Source organism: Dermacentor variabilis, chromosome 8, assembly GCF_050947875.1.
Source record: "Dermacentor variabilis isolate Ectoservices chromosome 8, ASM5094787v1, whole genome shotgun sequence".
Taxonomy (NCBI): Eukaryota; Metazoa; Arthropoda; class Arachnida; order Ixodida; family Ixodidae; genus Dermacentor; species Dermacentor variabilis.
In genome coordinates, this window is record NC_134575.1 from 19,797,057 (window position 1) to 19,822,758 (window position 25,702).

Here is a 25,702-nt window from a genome sequence, read left to right on the forward strand (position 1 = left end):
AAATCAAGGCAGATGACGATTATCGTTGTGTGGCAGAAGGGGCACTCGAAAGGGTGTAAACTTTTCGTAAGAGTGTAGGGTCAAACTGCGCGACTGTATCTGACGCCTCGGACACAGATAACATTCAGTTCAAAGTTTGCGTTAATCGATGCCGACGCCTTCTCGTCTTTTTGTGTCCTTAGCGAAGCATCGTGTCTGTAGTATAGAACTACCATTCGTCCAATAGTTCCAATATGAAATGTCAGTTATTTCAAGGCGAGAACCATTTGGCAACTTCAGCGATTCAGCTGGATGTCGGCTTAAACGTGCATATTAACAGCTGCTTCGGCCTCCTGAAAAATGTTTCCTTCCTTATTAGCATGCGCTGTAGAGCTTGACGAACCGTTCAGGTGAGCAGTCACCCCAGTTCTATTTCGCAATTGAATGCAACTCGAGTATGACGCGAATTCGCGTAGATCCCGGAGAAAAAGATTTTGCGTGCGACATGTTTTACTCGAGTACGTTTGCCAACGTTGAGAATTCTAATCGTTTGAGGGTCATTTATCTCTTTCTGTGAAGTGCGGCGCATATTTTCGCGCCAGGGCATATGCACAAAACCGAGATCTAAGAATAATAATTGAGTGGACGCAAACAATGTCGTGTTTATCCTTCTTCTTGGGTCCATCTTTTGTACTCCTTACTTTCCATAGCACGAATCTCCACCAACTTGCCAAAAAGAAAAACTAAATTATGGAGGTTTACGCGATAATTCCAAGACATGAAGCACTTCGTAATGGACCCCTCCGAATCATGGTCGACCATGTGCTGCGATATAAGGCGCACCTCTATACAGGGTGTTCCGGCGAACACTTCCAAAAAATTTTAGAAAGTGCCAGTGGCAGAGAGCACAATTATAGTCTACGAGCTGGTCTACTCGAAGAGCCCGACATTACTTGAACACATAAATATGAAATACATAATCGACTTATTACCAAACATTCACTAATTAGCTTTTTGATTAATTACTCCATGGCGCATGTTGCAAATGACAAATTCTAGCGGGCGTGACTGCGAGGCGTATCCGCCTGAAAAGAAATGTGTGGAATGAGCCATATACGAGATATGCGCCGTCAATTCTGCAGTAAAAATGCACTGTCGAGCGTTTCACTTACATTGTTTCAAGAAAACGCCGTTTTATGCGTTGAATCACAAAATTGTCATGCCATTGCATTTCACTGCAGAGATCGGGAATTAGTATCTCGGAATTGATGTCATCCCGAGAATTCGTTGTAAGTGAATCCGTCTTTTGGACTCCTGGGCTAAAATTTGTAAACTGCAGTAAGTGCCAAAAGGTAATTATCCAAACACTTAATCAGTGATTTTTTGTTAATTAGTCGATAATGCACTTCGAGTTTTTGCGCAAGTAATGTTTTGTCTCTTCGAGTAGACCAGCCTATGGACTGCAATTGTGCTATCTGCTACAGAATTCTTTTTTTTTAAGTTGAAAGTGTTCGCTAAAACATCCGTTATAAATAAGGGAGCGTTTTTTTTTGCATCTTGCTGCCATCGCAATGCGGCGGAGGCCACTGGTATCAAGCACGTATCTACCTCGATCTCAGCAGCGCAAGGCCATAGCCACTATAAACCACAGGGTGGCGAGAAATCGAGGGGTGCCATATAATGACTCAGTGCACCCAGGTGTTCTTCCGCCCAAATACTGACCGAGTCCGATGCGTCCTTGCATCGCGTGCTTCGCGGATCGGACGAGATAACAAGGCCCGCAGCTTCCCGTTCTATAGTTTCGTTTTTTTTTTCATAGAACAGGGCATACACGTTTCCGAACGGCTCGCAACCGAACGATCGCGCGAAGCCCTCACCACTGCTGCTTCCCCTTCTTTCACCAAAACTGTGGCAGGAAATCTAAGGGTACCATAAGTACTCAGTGCACTCAGATGTTCTTCCTTTCAAATACTGACGGAGTCCGACGCTGCTTTGCTTTGCGGATCGGGCGAGAAAAACTAGACCCGCAGCTTCCCGTTCTATAGTTTCGTTTTTTTTTAATAGAACACGGCTCACACGTTTCCGCACGGCTCGAAACCGAACGACCGCGCGAGGACCTCACCAGTGCTGCTTCCCCTTCTTTCAGCAAAACGTCCCGCAGGAGCAGATCTCGGTAGGCGTCGGCAAGCGCACCGTCTCCAAGTCCGGGCTGGCCTGCGTCGTGTGCATCTTCGTGCTGGTGTTGGCCCCGCTGACGATGCTCATCGCGAACCACCTGATGAGGCCGCCGTTCGTCAGCGACCGCGCTGCGTGCGGCAGCGACGATTGCGTCCGCCACGCCCGGCAGATCCTGCGCACCCTCAACGCGTCGGCCGATCCCTGCCTGGGCTTCCACGCGTACGTGTGCGGCAGCGGCGCGCGCTCGGACGACGGCGCAGAGGCGCGACCCGACGACGGCTGGAGGGAGACCGACGAGGGAATCGGCAGCCTCGACGAAATCGACCCTGCCTGGAGGCAAGTTGTGAAACTCGAGTCTAAAAACGGTATTTTTGTTTTTGGCGCTTGCGCACTTCGACATGCAGCGATTTCTCTAAGAGAATCAGGGCAAATGCCCTAAGTGGCTTGTGCGTAAATTTGCGCTGTGCGCAGTCGTGAGCTAAAAAAACAAAAAACGACGTGATCGCGAGAAGGATGATACCGCTGCAGCTGCAGCGCCCATGAAGAATTACTCGGATGCATTTTTATTATACTCGGACACACACTCGCAGTAAGCTTTACCGTTTCATTTTAGCTCGCACGTCCATGCTGCGGAGCGGAAAGAAAAAGGCATTTTGGTGGCACCGAACTGTATATGAAATCAACAGGCATGACGTGTCCCGATCGCAGCTGTAAGACCGGCGGTAAAAAAAAAATCACATCCGCTGTTATGGCCATGGGCAGCGCTGGCTAACCGTCCGATGTCCACACCTACTGTACATACACAAATACTCAAGAAAGCTGAGAAGAAGGGAGGCCGCGGTAGCTCAGTGGTAGATCATGACACAATTTGGAACATGTGGGCTCGGGACAGACTTGCGGCAAGTTGTCTTTTCGTCGATTGTCATAATCGCGTTCTTAATTATTGCTACGCTTACTTAAAAAAAGACGGGTAATTGCCCCTGGTTTTTTCGTCTCTGTCATTGCCCGTGGCCTTCATATCTTATTTTGTGGTAGCGCAAGCTGAACGACAAGGACAACAGAAACACACATTTGACGCACACAGCGCTGTGTGCCAAGCGAAGACACACATGTGCCTTTCTGTCATCCTTTCATAAGGCTCCAACAAACACTGACACCAAGGACAACATAGGGGAAATTACTTGTGCTTAATAAATGGAATAAAGTCGTTCAGCTTGCGCTACAACAAAATAAGATATGCCGTACCAACGAGCCCCTATAGCTATAGCATTCAGGTGGTTTTAAGGTTCGAAATAATAGATGCCAACGCTTCCTTTCAACATTCCAATTTTCTAACTGGATTGGTTCTGCCACGGCTTTTGTCGACCAAAAGGACGAGGTGTCATGCACGCTTTGAGCCACGTTTCACCTGCTGCGATTGTGCCGCGTGATGCCCTCCGCCTAGCGACGCCAGGGCAGTGACGCCAGTGGTGCGAGAGCTTTGTTTCGCGTGTTCCGACTGACTGCGACCGTGTTCGGACCAAGCGACCGCCCTTACTTCCACCAAAGAGCGAGGAGCGCTCTCTCTCTCTCTCTCTCTCTCTCTCTCTGTGACGCGCAAACGCACGTCACACCATGCTTTCGCGGGAAGCAGGACCACTACGGAGACTTCCAAGAACTTCGTTATCTGCCGCGGCGTAGCAGGTGCCGCGCAGCACAAACCCATGATGGCACTGCGGCCGGATTCGCCGACAATGCGAAGCGCGTGAAACAGGTTTCAAACTCCGCAGGGATGCACTCGTTTACTTCGAGCAATCGAGAGAAGAAACGCGCTAAATTCTTGGTACGCTCTGTCGAGCATTTTAGACACGGTAGTAGGTGTATTGATCAGAGGACATGCAACCTTATATATCTTGGCTTCAGCGTTGTCAGTAGTAAAACGAAATATTTTTTTTTATCTCCAACATTCGCGGCACTTCTGATTCCTCGATCCAGTTGTAATTAGATCTTCTGCTTGTCACTATTGTAAATGATTTATGGTGAATGGACTTCGTTCGGTGTAACCTTGAAGGCACTACTGCTTTTACTACTGACAAATTTGTCCTGGAGGCTTCAATAACTACAGATTCATCATCATCATCATCATAATCATCATCATAATCAGCCTGGTTACGCTCACTGCAGGGTAAAGGCCTCTCCCATACTTCTCCAATTACAAATATTGTTTATACACAAATGCGTATTATATTATATGCGCTATACTGGCTCCTAGTCTGCGGCGCGAGGGAACTCTGTCACGCACTCCTTGGCATTTGTCCCTGACTCTTCTTGAAATTTTATGTAATTTCAAGGAACGAATAAATTCGAAACCGAAAAGGGTTAGTGCAAGCAAATTCATAGCAAAGAGCTACAAGCAGTGATGGGCGCGTTGTTGCAAACATACATACGCTAGAATGCAAGGTACCTGGGCAGGTGAAAATGTCTTGATGATTACACCCAATCCATTATGATACCTTTTACTAGCGAGTTATAGCTCTGCGGTTTTACGGGCCACTGGGCAGAGCGGGAGAGCGGAGACGCCACAGCGCATGCGCGGTACAGTCCGGGGCGGCCAGAGTCTTTATGGAGCGGGCCGCTCGCACGCTGGTCTCGTCTCCCCAGGCCAGCGCGCGCCATCTTTGTTTCTTAAAGAGCCCCTCACCAGGTGCCATATCAAATTTTGGACATACGCTGCTAGTTGTTACCTGTCCTCTAGGGAGAGTTCTGCCGCAAAACTTTTTCAAATCAGCTCATTAATAGCCAAGATAGAAATATTTCAGTGCCACGAAACCCTGATTTCAGCAAGCGGGCTCCACAGCCAAGCAAGACACTCTCCCCTGTCGCCCCGTCTAGCCTCCGCAAGCGAAATTCCTTCCCTCCGTTCTCCCATACCGGACCTAGAGAATCGCGTGACGCGTACGTCATGGGCCCCAGCTTCACTTTTTTAACGCGACAGCGTTAAGGAGCTCGTGTCGCAGAAAAGCCGGTGTCGTCGGCGCCGGCGGTGTTGACCGTGAGTGAACAATCCCGGAAGGCAATTAAAAAATAAAACAACTTGCAAGATGGGCTGGGTGGGAATCGAACCAGGGTCTCCGAAGTGTGAGAAGGAGCCGCTACCACTCAGCCGTGAGTTCAAAGCTGGAAAAAAGCGCCTGTAGTGAATTCGGTGTTGCCTTAGAAACGCGCCGTAGGAAGTTATACTGCGGTGTATATCGGTAATTATGAACTTGTGAATTATAGAAGTCGCAGTTAAACGAGTAACGAAGTACGTATCCGCTACATTTTTTCTGTGCTTGGCGCACACGCAGAGCCATCTTGCAGCAAACACAGAAGACCCCCTCCTCACGATGTACGGCGCTGACCCGGCAGGTGGCGTGCCACTCGCCCGCTTCTTCTCCCCTTGGCCTCGTCAAGAGCATGCCGATCGAATGAGTGGGCGATGCCAACGGGGTGCGATAACGCTATCGCCTTCCAGTCTTGAAGGCGAAGATTAAGCGTCTTCCAATTTTTTTTTCTCCATGCTTTTTTTTTCGGTGCTATGCACTTCCGCTGACAGCATCACGTGCGAGCTGTTCTCTCGTTCGCGCAGCGCACAAGGACACATGACTTGCGGTATAATTAGGTGCTACATGAGTACTGAGGATGAACAAGTGGATCGCTGAGCATGATCACGCCGTTGCAACACGCTAGAAAATGGTATAGTTTCAGTACCTGCCACATGACTGCACGACCCTGGGAACCAGCAGACGAAGCAGAAGTACATCACTCTTGTTTCGGTGCGAAGTAAAACACAAACACACGTAAACATTCCGTTTGTGTGTTTTATTATTTCTTTACACTTGAATTCGTCAATTCAAGCAACAGATCACACAAATAACAGACTTGAATAATTCTCGAAGTCACGTGTCACCACGAGTGGCGTCACACTGCGGACGCGAATACGTAGGCGCAGGGACGAGAGTACGTCACCGTCCGGCTCGGAGCACCGCGGCAGCGAAGAGGAGGAAAAACGGCGTTCGGATTGAAATTTCAGACCCGTCTGCGGCGCGTAGCTATGTACTTCTTTGTAAACACGATCGCCGGGCCGCACGGTATGCTCTGCGCTTGTCAGCTCAACATTTTCAGACCTGGTGAGGGGGTCCTCTAAGGAAACAAACATGGCGGCCACCTGCACGAACAGCAGCATGTCGTCGGCGTCGTCTTCAACTTGCAGGCGGAAAAGCCTCGGAGGTGTTTCATCACCGAAGGGGATGTCCGCATCCCGCGAGAGATTTTTGGAACGAGGCCGTTTGCCGACGATTTGAAGTGGATGACCGCGATCGAGAGCTTGAAGAGAGCATACAGATCTTTTCGCAGTAACTCCGACTTTACTCTACAGGTGCATCAGCAAAACACTTAGCTCGAACGAGTGAGGGATCGCTGAGCTAAAACTCTTCCTCTCGTGCTGTGCTTCGCTGCCATCTCTGCTCGCTCGCTCGCTGGACACCCTGGCCTGTACACCCGCTCAGCTATAAATCTCTATTTATTTGTGCCCATTGTGCCGGCCGCTGAGACAAAAAGAAAAGAAGCAGAAAGAAAAGGCGGGTTCATTCGGCATTCTGGTGCACAATTACATGGAGTTAGAAGTAAATTGTAAAAGCAAAAGCATGTGAAATTCTGAACTACTATCACAGGGACAATATGTACTGCTGGCAGACCAGTCTTGATTCCTACGATGCTGAAACCAAAGCCTTTTGTAGAACAAACCACGGGTGACGTATTCTGTGCGGTTAGAAGTGCTATAGATGGTTTTATCTCATATTTTCGTTAACTACTGCAGGCCTAAAAGGCCCAAGAAGTAGGGGTAAAGTAAACACAAAACGAAATATTGAACATAAATAAAAACCAATGTAGAGTACAAGATATTCGAACATACATTTTGAAAAACAGAAATGTGAATATATAATGCAGCGTTATCGAAACGGTACAAGAAATTTTTGAATTCAACACAGAATCAGAGGTGACAAAGTAGAACAAAGCAGAAAGTCATTGGCTATTGTAAATTTTGACAAGCTTATGGCAGAGAAAATACGCTAATCCAGAAGAAACAGTTCATAAAACTTGAAAAGAAATTAAATTTAAACAAAAGTGCCACCACTGATTGTATAGGTTGCACTAAATTGCACTGGGAGGTTGCGATGGCACATGTATTCAAGAATCTGTGGAAATTGGGAAATACCCGCAATTTTTATTTCGCAGGTTGGCCCGGCTCTACGCCAATCAAGTGAACAACATCCTTGGCAATCTTCAGCAGCTGCTTACCGTAAAGAACACTTCCGACGCTACGCTGAAGGCATTTTCAGCTCTCTCACTATGCCTGCAGAAAGAACGCAATCAGCAAGCCATGTCCTTCGCGATGTTTATGAAAGATAGAAATCTTCCGTGGCCACTACACGCCTCGCGATCTGTTGGGCTTGTCAATGTGGTCGACGTTCTCCTGGACTTGAGCATCAACTGGAGGGCGTCAATTTGGGTTGACGTGCGGCTATGGCACCTGAAAACGCAAACCCTTAGCGGCCCCGTGGTAGTAATCGACGAGCCCGGGCACGTGCCTTTGATTCGAATGGAACAAGTCAGCACGCTAAACGATGTGGAGTACGCGAGTGCGGTTGAAAGAACAGCGCAGTTCATCGTGCGCTTCAAGAACGGCAGTGGTAGCGTTACTCGAGGTGCGTCATTTAATCACGCCGTAGAGATAGAGCAACTGAAACGCGATGAAACTGATATTCGCGAAGCTGTCTTGTCCACGGAAAGCGGAGAAGACTCGTACGACACGCTCGTCCCCCTGCAAATGATGCGGTTGACGATGAATTTCACGCTAGAGAACTGGGTTGATCTGCTCAGGAAGTACTTGGCGCCCGCAGGACTGAACGTTACGATCGACACGGCTGTACTTATACTTAACACCCGGCAGTTCAAAACCCTCACTAGGCTGATGGGAAACATTCCAGCGCCAAGGTTGCTGAATGCCCTGGGGTGGATGTTTGCGTACTCCTACTCCTGGGTAGCAAACTCCGAATTTGAATCGTTCAGCACTCAAGGTGGTCTAACCAGCGGCGGCACGTCAGAGTATGGTTTGTTGGCGCACGTCCTCTGTTTCGTTGCGGTTCACGAGTCCTTCGGCATAGCGCTAGAGCAGGCACTGTTCCTGAACCACCTACCACGCCATGAGCGTCTTAAGGTGACCAAGATAGTGAACGCAACCGCTCGCGGTCTTATCGAAGCAGTGCGCGCATCTCGGGGTGTCTCGAACACGACGAAGGCCGACGCAGAGGCAAAGATTTCTCTCGTCTTATCTCGAGAGTTGTGGCCGCCCCAGCCTTTCCTCAATCTCCACGACTTAGATGCCCTCTACGTAGGCTTCCCATCAGTGCGTGCCCAGGACTTCTACGCGTCTTGGCGTGAGACGCGAGCGGCTCTGAGGACTGCGTTGCCCGATCACTACCACGGGACCCTGATGACGGCTAAGTTGAGGGGCTACGCGGAGGATATTCTCTACATCTACTCGTTAAACATCATCCTACTCGACCTGCCGTCCGTGTTTCCGCCGAAGTACCTCAGGTACGGCAACTCGGTCATGGCGCTCGCAGGTTTGGGCTTCCAGTTTCTCCGGCAGCTGGTGAAAGCTGTGGACGAGCGGGGAAGGCTGCTGGACTATGCCACAGGAGACAAGATCACTTGGTGGGAGGAGAAAAGGACGTGCAAGATTAAGACGGCGGTGTCGACAAAGGAGAGGCGAGAAATCAAAGACCTCTTCGCCCTTGAATTAGCCTTGGCGACGGCGGAGAAGGTCGCGGAGGCGGACGGTTTGCCTCTGAGGCTGAAATTTCTGGAGAACCTGTCGCCCGTGCAAACGTTTTACGTGAGCTATTGCAGCAACTTTTGTGGGGCTCGCGGAGAGCAAGAGATGTGCGACTTGGCGATGAAGTCTTCGGAATTTGTGGACGCCTTCGCCTGTGTCTGGCGTGGTGCAGATCTCGGGTGCCTTTTTGTATAAGAACGCCTACAAGACTTCGCTATACGTATTTTGTGAACACTGCCACGTCACTATGTATATCATTTATTTACAGCTATGCCTGACACTGCCCGTTATGGTCATTTCAATTTTGGGAAGTTTGCCGTGGTGACGTTTGGGCAAATTAATTGAGCATGTTCGCATGCAGTTAGTATTAGAGACTGAAGCTGTTTTCCTGTGCTCGTTTACATGTTCTGGCAAAGAATACAAGGCTGTGAAGTTTGAATATGATCCCTCATTGCACTTCAGTTTGGTCCCTGATTTATCCTATTCTATGGATGATTGATCTGCAGGAATTTTCACTATAATCGTTATCGCGGTCAACCGATTGCCTGAAGTTACCTCAGCAACCATATGTGAGCTTCACAGTACCTGTACAATAGAGAGAGATACTATTGCATGTGCCTTTCATTTTTATATTCGCAAAAACAATCATGACATTCTCTGCACTGCTTTTCCGGTTGCTCATTTAAAATGCGCTCGCGCGAGAATTCTAGGAAAAAGAACAATGCTTAAGCGTTTCCGCAAGAACGATCTGGAGCCATGAAATAACCTGTTTTTTTTGTTCGTGAGCACGAGGACCAGAAGCAGTGTTATCTAGAACTCGTTGCTGCTGAGATTTTCAACAAAAAAAAGCTTGCATTTCTCAGCAACCGTGTTTTATGCCGCTATTTCGCAAACTGACATAGCTGTTCTAAAAAAAGCAGTCGGCATAAGTGCTCATACGAAAGTTCCTATTCAAACAGTTTCTACATTTTATCTTTTGTCCGAAAGCAAATAATTTCAGATTTCGTCCAGCGTTTTTCGTCTTGTTCTGTCACAGTACACTGATGCCGTCGTCTTCAAGAAGCAGTTTGCCTTAGTGTGGCCGTTGTCAAACTAGTTAGCTGCCGCCTTCATAGTCTTGTTTTCCAATCTGTAGAGAACAACTAGAGAAGGAATGTCACTTCTATCTCTGAGAGAAAGGGGGGTATCTGGGCAACACTAACTTTGTCCTTCAAGCGCAGACTTGTATTTGAGCTTGCGTCTCTGCCAACAAATTCAAAAGTTCCGTACAGTGGAAGTGTTATCGTGCACAGGTTAAACATGTGACGTTTGATGTCACTCGTTTAGAGCGGGCATACTCGACAACCCACATATATTTTGAGCTTCTGTAAAAATGTGCGCGCGCGGCACATCCAATGAGGTTTTTTTGAACGTGCATTTCTAGCGTCATCAGAACAGCCGTCAATTTCGCTATTAGTTTGTGAACCTCAACGGAAAAAAAACAAAAAAAGAACAAAAGCGGCCTGTTCACACAATAAGAGGCTATCCCTAGACATGCGAAGTAGTTGAGTCTTGTGGTAATCGTCCCTTTGTTTCAAAAGAAGTTAAACGAGCAAGTCATGCAAAGCCAATGATGTTGCAAGCTTTCTGCAAATAGTACTCCTACTAAATCTTTAGCATGCTGTTCGTAACGGCAGTGCATCTGCACGCCATAATGAATATGACGACCCGAAAGGCAAGGGCAAACTATATCCACCTCTTTGATATCCGGCGAAGTAGAGAGCTCTTGCGGAGCGAATAAACCAAAATACAACCTGATAACGGAAACAAGCCTAACTTCTAGGCCGCGTAGTGGCAGAAAACACATGGAAATCAGGTGTAAATGGGCGCATAAGACACCTATATTACATGAGATGCGGATTACTTCCTTGCTTGCTTGCTCAAAACATCAAATCGCTCAAACATGGTTAGCCAATAAAGGAGAGGCTAGCAGAAGGGAGAGGAAGTAAGAAGTTTCAAAGAGCGAAGGTAAAAGAAACGATTTTGCAAGGGCAGACCCGCAAGTAGTGCACGCCATCCTTCCCCTTATAAGCCGCATGGAATACTATACTAACGAAAGATTGAAGCACAAAAGAACTGGGTGAGGAGAAGGCGCAACCACTTGCAATGCTCATGTCTATCGTAAATGCTTTGCTCGGAGGTTTTCGAGCAAACCGTAATCAACCGGACATCTCATTGTTCTGGGGTGGTACGCAAAGGCTTTCTTGAAACGCGTCAGAGGCGTTCTCTTCACACTGCTGGCACAGGCATTTCTGTATGCGAGCAATTTCCTGACAAGACGGGACGTCTCGCGAAGCGCTGTGCAACGATGTCACCCGCTTTGCATGTATTCAATGAACTGGGCGGGAGCTTAAAACAGGCTATTTGGGATCACCGAACAATGCTGTCGTCCATGTTGCCGTTATTCTAACGTATCGGTTTCAAGGATTTTATGTATTCCAACCCTCCAAGATATTTGGCCAATCGTATCCGCAGAATTGCAGCTGCGAGAAAGAGATGAAAAAATTTGGGAATAGGTGCGCCAAACAATGGATTCCAGAAAGCCGAAAAAAGTGTTCGATATAAACATAGCGGGTAAAGGGCAGACGGTCGCTCACTTGTTCCGTATTGTTTAAACAGGGGATATAAGTCCGTGAAAGGTCGGAAAGTGCTAGGTGGATCACGCACAGCTGACGATATGGAGAAAACTAGCCGCATTATCTTACTGGGGTTTTGTGCGTTCATCTTGCCTACAAATGGACTACGGTGGGGAACACAACTGGGACGTTCCACAAGCGCTGCTTCGGGATCAAGAAGCTCGGAACTACGCTGGCTGCCAGGCAAGACAGGAAGACGTAAGCAAATATATATTATATATATTTCATCTCAGTGTAATCCAAAAGAAAGCAACTGAGGACGTAACGAACGTGGATGATAAACTGCCAATGCGCGCATAGGCTGTCCGCAATAGAGTTTGGGTAAAAAAAACAGAGGACGCACGTTTAAAAGTTGTTGAACCAATGGTTGTTTCAGTTATATCTTACAGTGACAACAGTGACAAATTTCACAATCGTGTTAGTGAACATGCTCATGAGCGAAGGGAACATTCTAGAGAATTTTTAAGAAAGCGTTACATCAAGTTGTATTTCCGAGGTATAAAAATGTACTATTTTGTAGTATACAACGTGCACAAATCAATTAGCTTATGTGACTCTCGCCAGGGCTCCTTCGACCGCGTAGAAATTGCCAATTGTTCATTGCGCAGGATATGCACTGTTTATTTTGCACGGCGGCTGGTATGCCGACTTCTGTAGTTGCTGAAAGGAGTAAATATTCGAAGGTTATATTGCAGCTTCAGTCACTATAATCCGCTGCACGTTTTTTTGGCTTGGTTGTCACAGTATAACATTGTATAGGTATCTCGGTCCAACTACGTTGGATGCATATTAATTGATCTGTGGTTCTTACACTAACCTTTAAGTAAATACTGTAGCTTACTATAAACCTGACAGGAGAATGTTGGCACTTTGGCGCGAGTAGAATATTGGTAGGTGTAACTGTTGTTGGCAAGCGGTTTGCTGGAGTAGTGCATAACAGACACCTTGACTCCTCGTATAACGTACTAATAAAATAAGAAAAAAAGTCAATTTTAGAGATTTGTTTAATTATAAGTAATTTAGTTATATTCAGATTCCAACCCGCTAATTATGGCCAATCTCAGCATTGCCCTACTGCTCGGCGAGCCTTCTATTATGGTCGACATCCTGGTGTTCAACACCCCTACACAAATTTTCCCTATGTGTGCAAGTGGCGGACAAGTTAGTTAAGAGGGCTGAGTACTACTGCATTCTGCGCACCAATATGCATTGAACTGAGCTGTCATATGAAATTTCAGGTTGCCCACTTGGTCAAGTCTACAAGAAATGCGCGAGCAGCGTTTGTGGCGAGTACAGGTGCCAGGACCTTTATAAATTTCATCAGAGAGTATGCACCGCTGACTGCCAGTCCAGGTGCTTCTGCATTTGGCCTTTCTTCAGAAACAACGACGGGCGTTGCGTGCCTGTTTGGCAGTGCTACACCTACAGACGTTCCTCTTGGTCTGGGAATCGTCAGTCCGGCGCCTCGGGCCAAGCGGCGGGAGGGCAGTCTGGCAACTTTGGTTCAGCAACTGCGCCTGATTACATGGCTGCATCGTCTGGAACACAGTCTGGCAACTGGGGTCTAGCTTCTGGAGCGCAATATGGTAGCGCGAACATCGTGAATGGCCAACAGCTCGGTGGGTACGGTCAAGTGACTGGGCAGCCTACTGCTAGCTGGGTCGTGGGACCTGCCTGGCAACCTGGCTGGGGCAGCATGACCGGCTTACAGGCTGGAAGCGGGAGCTACGGCAATGGTGGTGCCTTGGGTGTGGTGATACCCCAGTACCAGGGCAGCTGGGTCTTGAACAATGGAAACTTGTACCGAATATAGCACCGATGAGTCGCTATTATATTTTTTTCAGTGACGAGGACCCCTGTGGTTATGCGCCCTGCATCGAACAGTTGTGAGTGTCTAAGAAATAAATCATGTAATAATTCTGGAAGAAGTATATAAAAAATTCCTTTGTGTTTGTTCTACGTTGGCCAGTACAACCGTTTTGAATAGGAAAACAAAAAGCCGTAGGTTGCGGTCAACATTTTAAACGACCCACGAGTGATAGCAAAATAGATATTATCGAAGAATGTGGCCGCTAGTGAAAACGATCATTTATGAGAGACAGTGAGAATAAGAATGTTGTAGTTTTCACATCTCAAGCGCAATTCCTTAAATAATACGTCTAACATATTAAGCTTTGGGAATGGAATGCTATTCTATGGTACACTTAAAGCACAGTGTGGCAGGTTCTATAACTGCATGGTCAATAAAAAACAACGTTTTGTCCCTAGGCAACCGTTATCTTCTGTCTTGTAAAAAGTTTTTTTACGTTTCGCTATGTTTTTGTAGGTTTGCTGCCACTGTCTAAAATCTAGGCCCTGTCGATTGCTTCTTTTTCCACGTCGGCTAGCCCTGCTATCCAAGCGTCTAGTTCAACTGTGCCAGTTAACGCTGCAAGCCGTACAACCAAGCATACAAGCAATGAATGCTGAGATCATTGTTCTTGTGTTCATGTGAAGATTCTGCAGCCTGTAAACAAATAGATAAGACCCTAAAATGCAAGCCTTGTTAGCGCGCACAAAAATCTGCAAGTGCAGGGTTTAAAGTTGTCAATAAAAGTAGCTGAGTGTGCATACCATTCTAGTCTCGACACCGTAGACATAAAGGGTTTTTCTTGTAGGCAGGCCGACGATTGCTGAGCCGTTATCGAAGCTTTCGGTGCAAAAATGAATTGCCCTGTCACTAACGCAGTCAACGACATTGTTCACTGCTTGCAAACGAACAAATGATGTTGCGGAATTGCTGTCGTATGGCTCTGTGCTATTTCAGAGGCGAAGAACCATGCTTTTCTCAGTGAAGCACCGAGGGCCAAATTTCCGGACCAAGACACTCGTTGCCAAAACGTTGGCTGAAGCCCAAGATTTCACCTGTTCAGCCACGGCTGATCAATGAAGCGCTTCCTCTTCCTGCGGCCCTTTTCTAGTTTCGATTAACTCATGAACCATCGCAGGGTCTCAGGCCACACAGTGTCTCTACACAAGTTTTATGAACTATACGTGAAGCAGAGTGCCACCACTAACGAAACACAAAGTGAAGCAGCACAGGCATTGTGCGAAAGCATAATTGTACCATTCGTTGTGATCACTGACAGAAATATGAAAAACATACGAAAGATGGATGGATGGATGGATGGAATAACTTTAATGAAAGGTCCTGCGAGCTACGGGGCGCAAGGTCCCATAGAGCGGGCTACTCCCACGTTGCGACCGGGAAATGTAACTCCTTGGCCGCATCGTGGGCTCGCTGGACCACCCAGAACTGCTCCGCCAGGTCCGTGCTGTGTAATGCTTCTTGTAGCCTGGCGGAGTCTTTATCCTTGTTTGCGTGGGTTCTACCACACGGCCCGAGCAACTGATGTACGTCTAGTGTGCTATGGCGATTTTCGGAAAGAAGGCCACAAATAAAGTGCATCATCAGTTATTGATTATAACCACCAGCTTTCGGAAGCGACCAAGAGCATCAATCAGCCATGTACTTTTCGACTCTGCTTTTAATTAACATTCTCAGCCTACTTCATGGACTTTCTGAGTGCTATCTATCTATCTATCTATCTATCTATCTATCTATCTATCTATCTATCTATCTATCTATCTATCTATCTATCTATCTATCTATCTATCTATCTATCTATCTATCTATCTATCTATCTATCTATCTATATCTATCTATCTATCTATCTATATCTATCTATCTATCTATCTATCTATCTATCTATCTATCTATCTATCTATCTATCTATCTATCTATCTATCTATCTATCTATCTATCTATCTATCTATCTGTCTGTGCGTATCGTTGCTTCTATCTGATAGTTTTCCAGCCTACCGGTGTCACTGCGTAGTCCGTGGGCGAATGTGTAGTGCACCAGTCTTCTTTGCTGAGGTAACAGAGTTCGAAACAAACAATCCTACTAACTTGGGTGGCTGATTATGGAGGAATCTCTACATACGTGCCGCTCTTCGTCAAACCTCTTTCACGCGGACATGAGTGACTAGATGCGGGACTGTGTAGGTACCGCTGTTCGAAGAAACTGACACCTACATGGTGTGCTGGGCACGTGACACTCGGCTGTGCTGGTCTTCAATTAACTTTTCTGATGCGAACTCGGGTCCCAGGGTATGTGCAAGTTGGTTTGTGCCGCTCGTCAATGAGCGTCTTTGACGCTGACTTGAGTAGCTGGGTATGTGCCCCTCGAAACCAGGCAATTTTACAACGACGTTTCCCTTAAATTTTTGTAGTCCTGAGGGGAACACAACACACGTCAAAAGGGTTCCTCAAGGAGATAAACACGACGCCATAGCAGGACGTGCACACAATTTTACTGAGTATGTGCCACTTTTCAATGAACGTCTTTCACGTCAACGCTTTGCCGCTCTGCGCCATGAATTTATTGCTTATTTGCTGCTCCTCAATGAACCTCCCGCCAACTTTCGTCAATGAATGGGAGCCGCTGACTGCATGCGAGGGTAGTATTCTCACCGTTCGCAAGCACCGGCACGCCACACTTCTCGTCTCGGTCGCTACGCACAGACTTCTCGGCAGCGTTACTAGATGGCGCGGGGTGTAAAGAAAGAAGCGCGATGTAGGAGCCTCCTTGACGCGCGACGCATTTCTGAGCTTTCGCATGCACTGGTGTGCCATGCGCTTCGAAAGCCACCTCAGGCTTTGCGGCGGCGGCGGCACTAGATGGTCAATTTTCTGCGACTTGAAAGCGGCAATGCGAAGCTCTTGCGAAGCTCTTGAGGGCCTAGCTTACAGAGACTTGCTACTTTGATACATCAGGAGAGTACGCATTTGAGCTGGATGGTTCTTCATGATTACGAGCAGTAAAACAGCGCTAAACAACAGGACGAGGAGAGGGACACAGACACCAGCGCTAACTAATAATCAAGTGTCTTTATTCTTTTAGTCCGCATATATATACTACGCCGCTATCTCAAAGCACAGAATCAACAGAATTCAGCGTGCGCAGGGGAAAAATGCAATTAATGCGACAGGAAGGCAATCTCCTTCGGAAGGAGGGAAATAGAGGGAAGGCTTACGCAGGCTTCGCCACTAAAATGAATGTGGAAAGCTTCGGAAATAAGACGTGCGCGGTTATCGCGGTATATTGACAGGTAGGTCACATCTTTAAAAGACGGCTGGCAGCCGCATTCATTGCAATGCAGTCATAACTGGCTATCGCTGGCTTGTTTTTGAAAATTGTTTGAGTGTTCGCGCATGCGGTCATTGATGCACCGCCCCGTTCGACCGATGTAAAAACGCTTGCATGAAAACGCTTGCTTTCATGAACCTAAAAGCACCTCCACCCATCACTAGAGGAATTGCTTGAGTGCATGGAGAAAAAGCTAAAGTAAATGCTAACAAACTAGAGACAGGAGTGAAGATATTTCAGCAAAGAAAGAGGACGGCATACACCGAGGAAATTGTAGAAAGCAGCAATGCATTTGTTCTCTCGGATTCTGCCGCATCTACCTCGATGGTCATAGTTGACAAACCAGCCTTCGACATCAATCTGAGTCTCCCCATGAGCATGCAGAAACAGCTCAAAAGTCTTCCACGACGATAAAAACACACTTTTTTGATGTCATCCAAGATTCTACAAGCATCAGTTTGCTAAGTATCGTGTAATAACCGAAGAACGTGCTTGGCCCCTCCGTCAGAGCCCGAACCAAGCTTCGACGCGGGAACGAGAAGCTATCGAGCAGCAAGTCGATGAAATACTACGCGATGAAATCATCCAGCCCTCGAAGAGCCCGTAGGCATCGCTTGTAATCTTGGTCAAGAAAAAAGGACAGAACCCTGCGCTTCTGCGTGGATTATCACCGGCTGACAACATTACGAAGAAGGACGTATGCGGACACCCATGGATAGACGAAGCATTGGATCAGCCCTGCAGCGCTAAGTATTTCTTATCGATAGATCTCAAGACTGGCTACTGACAAGTAGAAATAGACGAAAGGGATCGCGAGAAGACGTGCTTCATCATGCCCGATGGCCTCTACGTGTTCAAGGTCTTGCCATTCGTACTGTACAGAGCACCTCTATCAGATTTGACTTTCTGGTGACAGTGAAGAACGCAGTAGCAGAACTGTGAATGACGAAACTAACACTTTATGGGGCGAACTTGTGCCCCTAAACAGGAAGTGCAATCCAAAGCGCCGCGATAGCGGCGAACACAGTCGGCGATCGTCGAAAGTACCATCTTTAGTATCTTTCGGGCCAAGTGCATTGCCTTTTATACTTGACACAATGAAGCTATCGGCGTAATCGTCTGAACCAACGTGCCATCCAGACACTACTACATAATACGCATCGTGAACAAAAGCAGATTCGGCAACAACAAACAACGGCTACAATCATGAATAACATTCGAGAAATTATCGGTACATGCATGTGAGTTCTGCGCCGAGCGATAACGTTTAACATTTGTTAACCGGCAAACAGTGGTAACCGGAGAAAGAAAAAGAAGTACACATGTCGAGATCTTCTTGCGACAGTTGGAAGACGTTGCGTCGCTAAGTTGATTTAATGCTAACGCGATACCATGGACAATTGTAGCGAGATGGGTACTGCGGCAATAATTTGTTATTCCCCAAGTGTTTAACACTATTACCTACCTTCGATGCCTAGGCCTTACTCTGCTGCCGATAAAATCACAAGACCTGCACCTGCTTTTCAGCCTTTCCCTCTCTCTCGTCTTCTGCGAACCTTATTGTAGGTATTTTTTTCCCGTTCCCCCTATTCCTTGTATATTAACATGTAGACGACCATACGCCTGCTGACCATGTTGTTTTCCATAAAGAGCACTCTCTTTCCCTCCTTCTTCTGAATACCATGCCTGCGAGTGGGTGATTTATTCTCGTGACATTGAAACTGTTGGAAAGTGTGGTTCCGGCTTGTTTACAAACACTAAATTGTGCAATGAGCTAATGATAATGTGATGTGGTTTGAAAAAAAAATACAAGAGGTCCAGCATTAAAGAACATTTGGCAAACATGCTTGAATAGTAACAGTCCATGTAGAAAATAAAACAGCACAGTAATCGGAAATCTTACTCGTTACACATTATTATACGTAAATACATCCCGGCACCCTCGGTGTACTGAACGACTCTTGTCTCTTTGGCTGCACAAAGTGCTTACTTTCTGCAAAGCGTCTGCTGCAAGCCATTGCAGGCGTAGCGAGGACAATGGCCTATCATTCGCAGCTGCCTAAATCGCAAACCTCGTCTATTGTGCGCAGAAAAGAAAAGGCGATGGCGTTTCTATTTTAAAGCGGATTCATAGCATCCCTCCCGCACTTTGGAGTTCGTTCTTCCGACTGCGCAGGTGCATACTGACGTCACATCGCATGGTATTGGCTTATGCAGTGACTAATTCGGACCATACATTCGAGACCCTTTCGTATCATTAACTCTTATGACCATGTAATCAGGCACGGTAGACTGTGCATTTTGACCAAGTATTGTGCGCTACATGTGTTATTAGTTAACTCACTCTATTTATGATGCATGCCCACAGTAGCAAACAATTTAAACGTGCTAAAGTTTGAGCATTGGGTTTTTTGGCAGCAGTAAGTAGATGGAGTTGAGTTTCTGAAACAACCTTAAAAGGTAATCTGAAGTACAAATGAATCAAGAAGCGGCAAGTGGCACCACCAGACGTCTATAAATGGAAACTGCAAAACATCCTTTCTCTAACTTGTGAACGGCACCTCGAATGGCCCCGCTCAGTATTGTTCGGCTCCTAGCTCTTCGTTGGATTTTGCGCAAGTGGAAAAGTCGCCTTGGCAAGTCGCCTTAGCTTGCAGTGTAACTCTAATTAAAAAAAAATGAGATAGATTGTCATCGCGTATAATAGCTTGATTGCTGTTAGTTTCGAGTTTCGTGTCACATTTATGTGTAATTCGAAATGGGCTCACAAACAGCGCTCTGCACACAATTAATTTAAACCCAAAGCCAAACCCGTGGCTGCTTCTTTTTCATCCTAGCATGATACCCGTCTAAGTGAGAACAGCAGCCACGGTTGGGAGACAAGATGCGTTTCTACATTTTACATCATCCACAAGGATGTGCGAAAGGATCATTTTACATAGTGCAAAACGCTCTGCTGCTTGTTGCGTCTCTACGTAAGGATGTTTCTCTACCTCGCGGGGCCATGACGCAGCCACAAGCGGAGCTATTGTCCTTTGTCGACTTTCTTTTTGGCGATGGTGAGAACACATTGGAAAGCGCGCAAACGCTGCGGAAAAGGTGATAATGGTGGCACGTCTTACATTTTAAAGGATGACCTCCAGCTAGAAGCATAATGCGAATGCAGTGTAGTGAAAAGCTGCAAGCAAAAAATTACAGAAAAAAATATATTTTTTTTTCGTGGGAGCTTCCTTACGTTTTGACAATGTCTCTTTGCCACGCACACAGGCTACGCCGTGTAAGGCGACCTTGCTACAGGCAGACCCCATGACATTTTCGGGATGAGTAAAGTCACGACTTTTGGTTTTCTGTTCCTAATTTTTGTGTATGCAATAGCGTGGACCGTGAGAGCGGAAGATGACCCTTTGGCGAACGTGCCAACGACTAGTGGTGGCAGGCAAGGTCCTCATCTGGTGAGCCAGAAGCCGGAAGGTGCGTATTATTCTTAGTAATTCTGCCAATGTTTCTTTTCCTGCCAACCTCATCCCTCTCCCTCACGGTGCTACGGTTGCAAAAAAGATTTTTTTCTGTTTGGTTTAGAGCTTAGATTTCGTGGACCTCTGTGCCTTTCATTTAAGATAGTCTTTCTACCCATGACACCCACTTGCTGAGTGCTGAGCTCCATATTATCGAACAGTGCCTGCGAACGTGTCTGCCTTTCATTTAGTTAGTGTGAGATATCATTGCCAAACTAATTCGCACGTTTGAGCAACAGCGTCGCGGAAACAAAGGGAATAGCCCATACGGTGCAGCTCGCCTTTACTAAATAACTTGAGACAGGTGCAAAAAGACGGGTATCATGCTAGGATGAAAAAGAAGCCCAGATGAATAAAAGAGAAAGTTAATGAATGTGCCTTATGAAATATATCAAAATACTGTAAATACTGAAAGTTATTGCAATGCTATCATACTCTGGTTGTCAATGAGTAGGGTTTACCCGCAAGATAGTACGCTGAAATTAGTGCGCGAATAGAGTATATGTGCAAATTTTACCAACGTTATATCACTGAATAGCCGCAAACTAAATTTATTATTATATTATCCGTCAATAAACCACATAAATAGGGTCACGGTGCGTTTTGGGGGCATTAGAAACAAATATATTTCTATTCTTCGCAAGTTACCTCTAAGACCGCGGGATGCACTGATCGGTGCGTATGATTGTGCGCGTCAAAACTGATGTCGGCACAGCGAAGATATCTTAATGAACCAGTCCGTGCGCGTAATGTAAAATCGAAGCTGCAAAATGCACTCATGTAGCAAATACACTTTAGAAAGAAAGCAGCACCTTGGTAAACGGAACCTGGCTATTAAATAAAGTTGCTGATTAGTTCCCTGACCGTCACCATGAACGCCTTTTTTTAGGAACATTTAAAGCAAACTAATGTTGAAGCTGGGAGGGCCATTGGCGGACAAACTCACATTACCAACAAGGGATAAAACAGGATTATCCCGTTTTCTCTTTTGAATTTTGATTCCGACTTTGCTCATCGTGCGCATCATCGTTGACACTGTAGTGCCAAGTTGCGGATGTCACTGAGGTTTAGTATATTCACCGAACATGTGCAATGTTCCCAACACTTGCAAGGCTGAAGGTGTCTTTATTTGTAGAGTGCAATACCCTTTGTTACGTCTTTGCTGATGAGCACTTCTAAAGGACAAAGCACTTTGTTTTAAATTTCTCATTCATGCATAATTGGCTCAAGAATGCCAACGTGCCAATTATCTATATCTGATAATGTGCGAATGTGTCAATTCTGTATGTGAATACATCTTGGAATTTTAAACAATAGGTAATGGTAAGGTTGTAATCTATGGGATGGCAGATGTATACTCTACCAGTAAAAAATGACGCGCACTTGATAGTTGTCATATTTTTTCAGGAAAGATTAAATTAAATAATGGGGTTTTACGGGCCAAAACCACTTTCTGATTATGAGGCACGCCGTAGTGGAGGACTCCGGAAATTTCGACCACCTGGGGTTCTTTAACGTGCACCGAAATCTAAGTATACGGGTGTTTTCGCATTTCGCCTCCATCGAAATGCGGCCGCTGTGGCCGGGATTCGATCCCGCGACCTCGTGCTCAGCAGCCCAACACCATAGCCACTGAGCAACCACGGCGGGTTACGGAAAGATTGGAGTGTCTATCGGACACTCAAGGAATTAACTCATAAAGTGACCAACTTTTGCACAGGTCACCAAGACCCATATGCTTCGTATTTGCACGATAAGCAATGTACGTGGCAAAAGAAGGCTTTCATGGAGAATTGTGCGAAGGTAAATAGAAAGCAATACAATTGCTTATGCGCATCCACTAAGAGCACCCAATATCGTTAGTGCCCTCAAGAAATATTTTAGTTTTGTGGTATTAGTGCGTACCTTTCCCTTGCTGGCCTGGCGTTTAACAGCGTAATTAAACCGCATTACCTGCGAACTAATGTGAACAAAGAGAACTTCGACCTTTGTTTTTCAGTGTAGCACTGTGAGAGAATTCTAGACGGGTAACTCCGCTGTAGTGACACTGAACCAAGAAGCGTTTTGCTGATATCGGCTCTGCTTTCGTGCCTGCGTTCTTTCGAACGTTATTTAACATCATGGCCCCATATTATATCAATGCCTTTTTCCCAATGTTGGTTACGGAGTTTATTTGGAAAGCTGCTTCTTTTTATTATTTTGCTTTGAATGTCTTTTTGTATGTTAAATACTTGCAACAAACTCGTTTCCATTGACAAACCACAACAACAAATGCATAGTAGCCCGCGTTCAACTATTCGTGTTCATAGTAGAAGGCCTAGCCAAGGCCTTGTTTACGGGCGTTCTCGTTTTCTTTTTTTCGTCAATAAATACTATCTCTGGAACGCTATCGATTGAAACAAGTATTACAAAGAAGATGGACAGCCGCCTTATGAGCATGTCCTTCTACGAACCTCTTCTTCGTTGGGGTCCCTATATCGCTTCTAATGTGTTGGCTTCTGAAGATCAGCTATCCGTACCCGAATTTTGTTATGAACGCTATACTTCTAGTCGTAACGCTTGCAGCTTTCAGAAAGTGGGGCTGGTCGCAAAATGACGAATACTCATTTTGAAGCTCTAATTTACAGTGATTTTCTTGCGTAGCTACCATGTAATTATGTTTTTTATTTAACGCAGAAAGTTGGGCGAGTTGCTGTTGATGCATTTGCTGTGACATGGCTACTGCGTTAACAAGACTAACGAAAGAAAGGTGGGGACAAGACAGAGCGTTAGTACTCTAGTACTCTGTCCTGTACCCGCATTTTTTTCGTTAGACTTCTTAGCGCCAGTAACTACGTCACAGCAAATATTTTATTTATATACTGCACATTTATAAATTGCAGCTGCAGTTCTTCTTGTTGAGGTCGGGTAGCCCACTAGGAAAGCCTGTGCATGTATGAAATGCTTTTCATTTGCGCCAGGTATAAAGTTGTTGAAAGTGCATGAAAGCAGATCAGCCAGGCGATAGTAAAGCGTACAGTGTTTGCCGCTTGTTACGTTGCTTTTTTTTTCAGAACCAATGTACTTTTTGAATATGCAGGCTGTGGACGCCGCGAGAAGTACAAATTTTGCCGGAGCAGCAACTGCGGTGAGAAGACGTGTGCCACCCGGTTCCATCTGCGTCGCAGCTGCAAAACAGACTGCGTATCCAGGTGTTTCTGCCGTCGAGGATATTATCGGGATGATAGAGGAAGCTGTGTTCGCTTCTGGAAATGCAGTAGTTGGTTCAAAGCTCTCGCGGAGAAGTTCCAGAAGGGGAAAAAGAGCAGCGCTGAATAGTCTTCCCAACCTTATAGGCATACTTAATTCTCACTGATAATTTTGTTCGCATTTCAGTCGCTGACGAAGTGTGACGAAGTCCAGGTATTACAATAAATGTGCATATAACCAACGCAGGGCCATTTTTCTTTTGTCGTTCATTCCATCTATCTCTTTTTTATTTAACCATTGAATTTGTCTTGCATTGTCAATACACTGTCATTTAAACCTTATTACTTCTTTATGAAACCTTAAAATGATAGTAGATAGCCTGCAGACGACAGACACAAAGTCAGAGAGTGCAACGAGACCCTTGCTTAATAATATTGTTACGTGGAAGCAAACACAAAAGCAACACTTATTGACAATATTTTGCAAGGAGATCAAGCGTTCAACGAAAAGGCCAAGAGCACGCGCCAGATGAAGAGAGTTTTCTTCATCTACGTTCCTCTCAAGAAGTCGTATCGTGACATTACCCCGGCTGCTGAAGCACCATGCGGTGCTTGCTATGATGCGGGCGAGCGGTAGAGTTCAAGGCGGGATACGTGAACGTCTGCAGGCGGCGAAACGGAAGGACAGGAAGGCTCGAGCGTGCCGATCTCGTAAGGTAGGACTGTTACGCCTCTTAAGACATGGTAGGGTCTGGAGTACCTGGAAACCAATTTTTCCGAGTTCGACATACCGGCTCGGAGTCCATAGAAACTTGAGAACAGGCTACAAACAACAGACACAAAGTCACACTCAGAGACCGAGCCAGAGACAAGGGCATGTCCGAGGTATAGGTAACGTCGCGATGATGGAAGTCATAGCGGTACGCCTGGTGGTCTGGCGATGTAGCAAGGCGATGGCGAGCACTCTAGCATGCCTCGTAAGTTCTGAAAATGGCATCGGGGATGTACTTAGTGGGCGAATGGATCGCAGCTGGAATGACAGTGTCAAAAGGAAACGTTGGGTCGTGGCCAAACAGAAGAGTAAAGGATGGAAACCCAGTGGCATCGTGAAAGGAGAAATCGCAGCCAAGCATAACGAAGCCAACGCCACGTCCTTGCCATTATGGTCAGAAAAGACATATATAGAAAGCAACAATGAGCAACAATCTTTTAGCAAAAATAAAAAAAAATGTATCTTACAAGTTGCACTTTACGGTTCATGGTACGTGAAAAGCGAACAGAAATCACTCTCCTAAGCACAGAATCATTGCATAAGTTTGAATAACTTCAAATAAACACCACCTATAGGCTGTTCCTTTCGGTGGCAATACGGTTCACGTGCAGCAACTTGGCGACGAACGGATCGGATAAGACCGGCGAGTCTTAGGTCCAGGAAACCCGATGGTCACCAGCGGTCGGGGCGTTATGTAGCTGGCAGAGAACGCTCAAACGCAGATCATTAGGAACTACATCGTCACTTACAGCGCATACATAGACGAGGGACAAAAAGGACGACGAAGACAAGCGCAACACAGCGCCTGTCTTCGTCGTCCTTTTTGTCCGTCGTCTATGTATGCGCTGTAAGTGACGATTGATACTATGGAATACCAACTAGCCCGTATCCCAACCTTGCTTCAGTAGGAACGCCAAGCAGCAGTTCGAGTCTATCCGGGAGGGTGTTGTGGCAATATAATGTGCCATCTCGAAGCACGAAGAGGCGAAAGGACAGATCGCGTACTGCGGAATGCGCCTTCTGAATAATAAGCTCGCGTAAGATGGGGTCATGGTGCTGTTCATCACGGATTTGGCGTAAAGTGCAGAGCGAGACCGCACATACGGGCGCGTCATCAGAGGCTTCAGGCGGATTGAAGGGAAGGCGGGACCAACAGTAAGCGTCCCAGTGCAATCGGCCAGGCTTACAAGAAAGAGAGCAGGTGTATTCTTGGCGCCACAGTGTCCAGCGACCAAGACGCCCAGTGGGATCCTAAAGGGACAAAAGCCATTAAAGTGCGTTGTGATCTGCAGTGACGATGTGATTCACGCCATGTAAGTAGGAGTGTAACCTGCTCACCGCCCA

At 46.4% G+C, this 25,702-nt stretch overlaps 2 protein-coding genes across 2 annotated transcripts; both read left to right on the forward strand.

Annotated features, from left to right (window-relative positions):
- The first annotated feature begins 339 nt into the window (after positions 1–339).
- On the forward strand, positions 340–9,629 carry LOC142591312 (endothelin-converting enzyme 2-like). Its single transcript, XM_075703638.1, has 3 exons — positions 340–389; positions 2,044–2,493; positions 7,414–9,629. Exons 1-3 carry the CDS (start codon positions 340–342, stop codon positions 9,209–9,211), a joined length of 2,298 nt encoding a protein of 765 aa, XP_075559753.1. The 3' UTR covers positions 9,212–9,629.
- A 1,500-nt stretch (positions 9,630–11,129) lies between these two features.
- Positions 11,130–14,317, forward strand: LOC142589780 (uncharacterized). The gene is made up of 2 exons (XM_075701371.1): positions 11,130–11,889; positions 12,930–14,317. The coding sequence occupies exons 1-2, from the start codon at positions 11,791–11,793 to the stop codon at positions 13,257–13,259; spliced, it is 429 nt and encodes a 142-aa protein (XP_075557486.1). The 5' UTR covers positions 11,130–11,790; the 3' UTR covers positions 13,260–14,317.
- The last annotated feature ends 11,385 nt before the right edge of the window (positions 14,318–25,702 follow it).

Coding starts and splice junctions, on each gene's coding strand:
- LOC142591312 (XM_075703638.1), top strand. CDS start 340: ATGTTTCCTTCCTTATTAGCATGCGCTGTAGAGCTTGACGAACCGTTC. Junction 390..2,043: donor GAGCTTGACGAACCGTTCAG/GTGAGCAGTCAC, acceptor TTTTTTTAATAG/AACACGGCTCACACGTTTCC. Junction 2,494..7,413: donor GAAATCGACCCTGCCTGGAG/GCAAGTTGTGAA, acceptor TTTATTTCGCAG/GTTGGCCCGGCTCTACGCCA.
- LOC142589780 (XM_075701371.1), top strand. CDS start 11,791: ATGGACTACGGTGGGGAACACAACTGGGACGTTCCACAAGCGCTGCTT. Junction 11,890..12,929: donor GCCAGGCAAGACAGGAAGAC/GTAAGCAAATAT, acceptor ATGAAATTTCAG/GTTGCCCACTTGGTCAAGTC.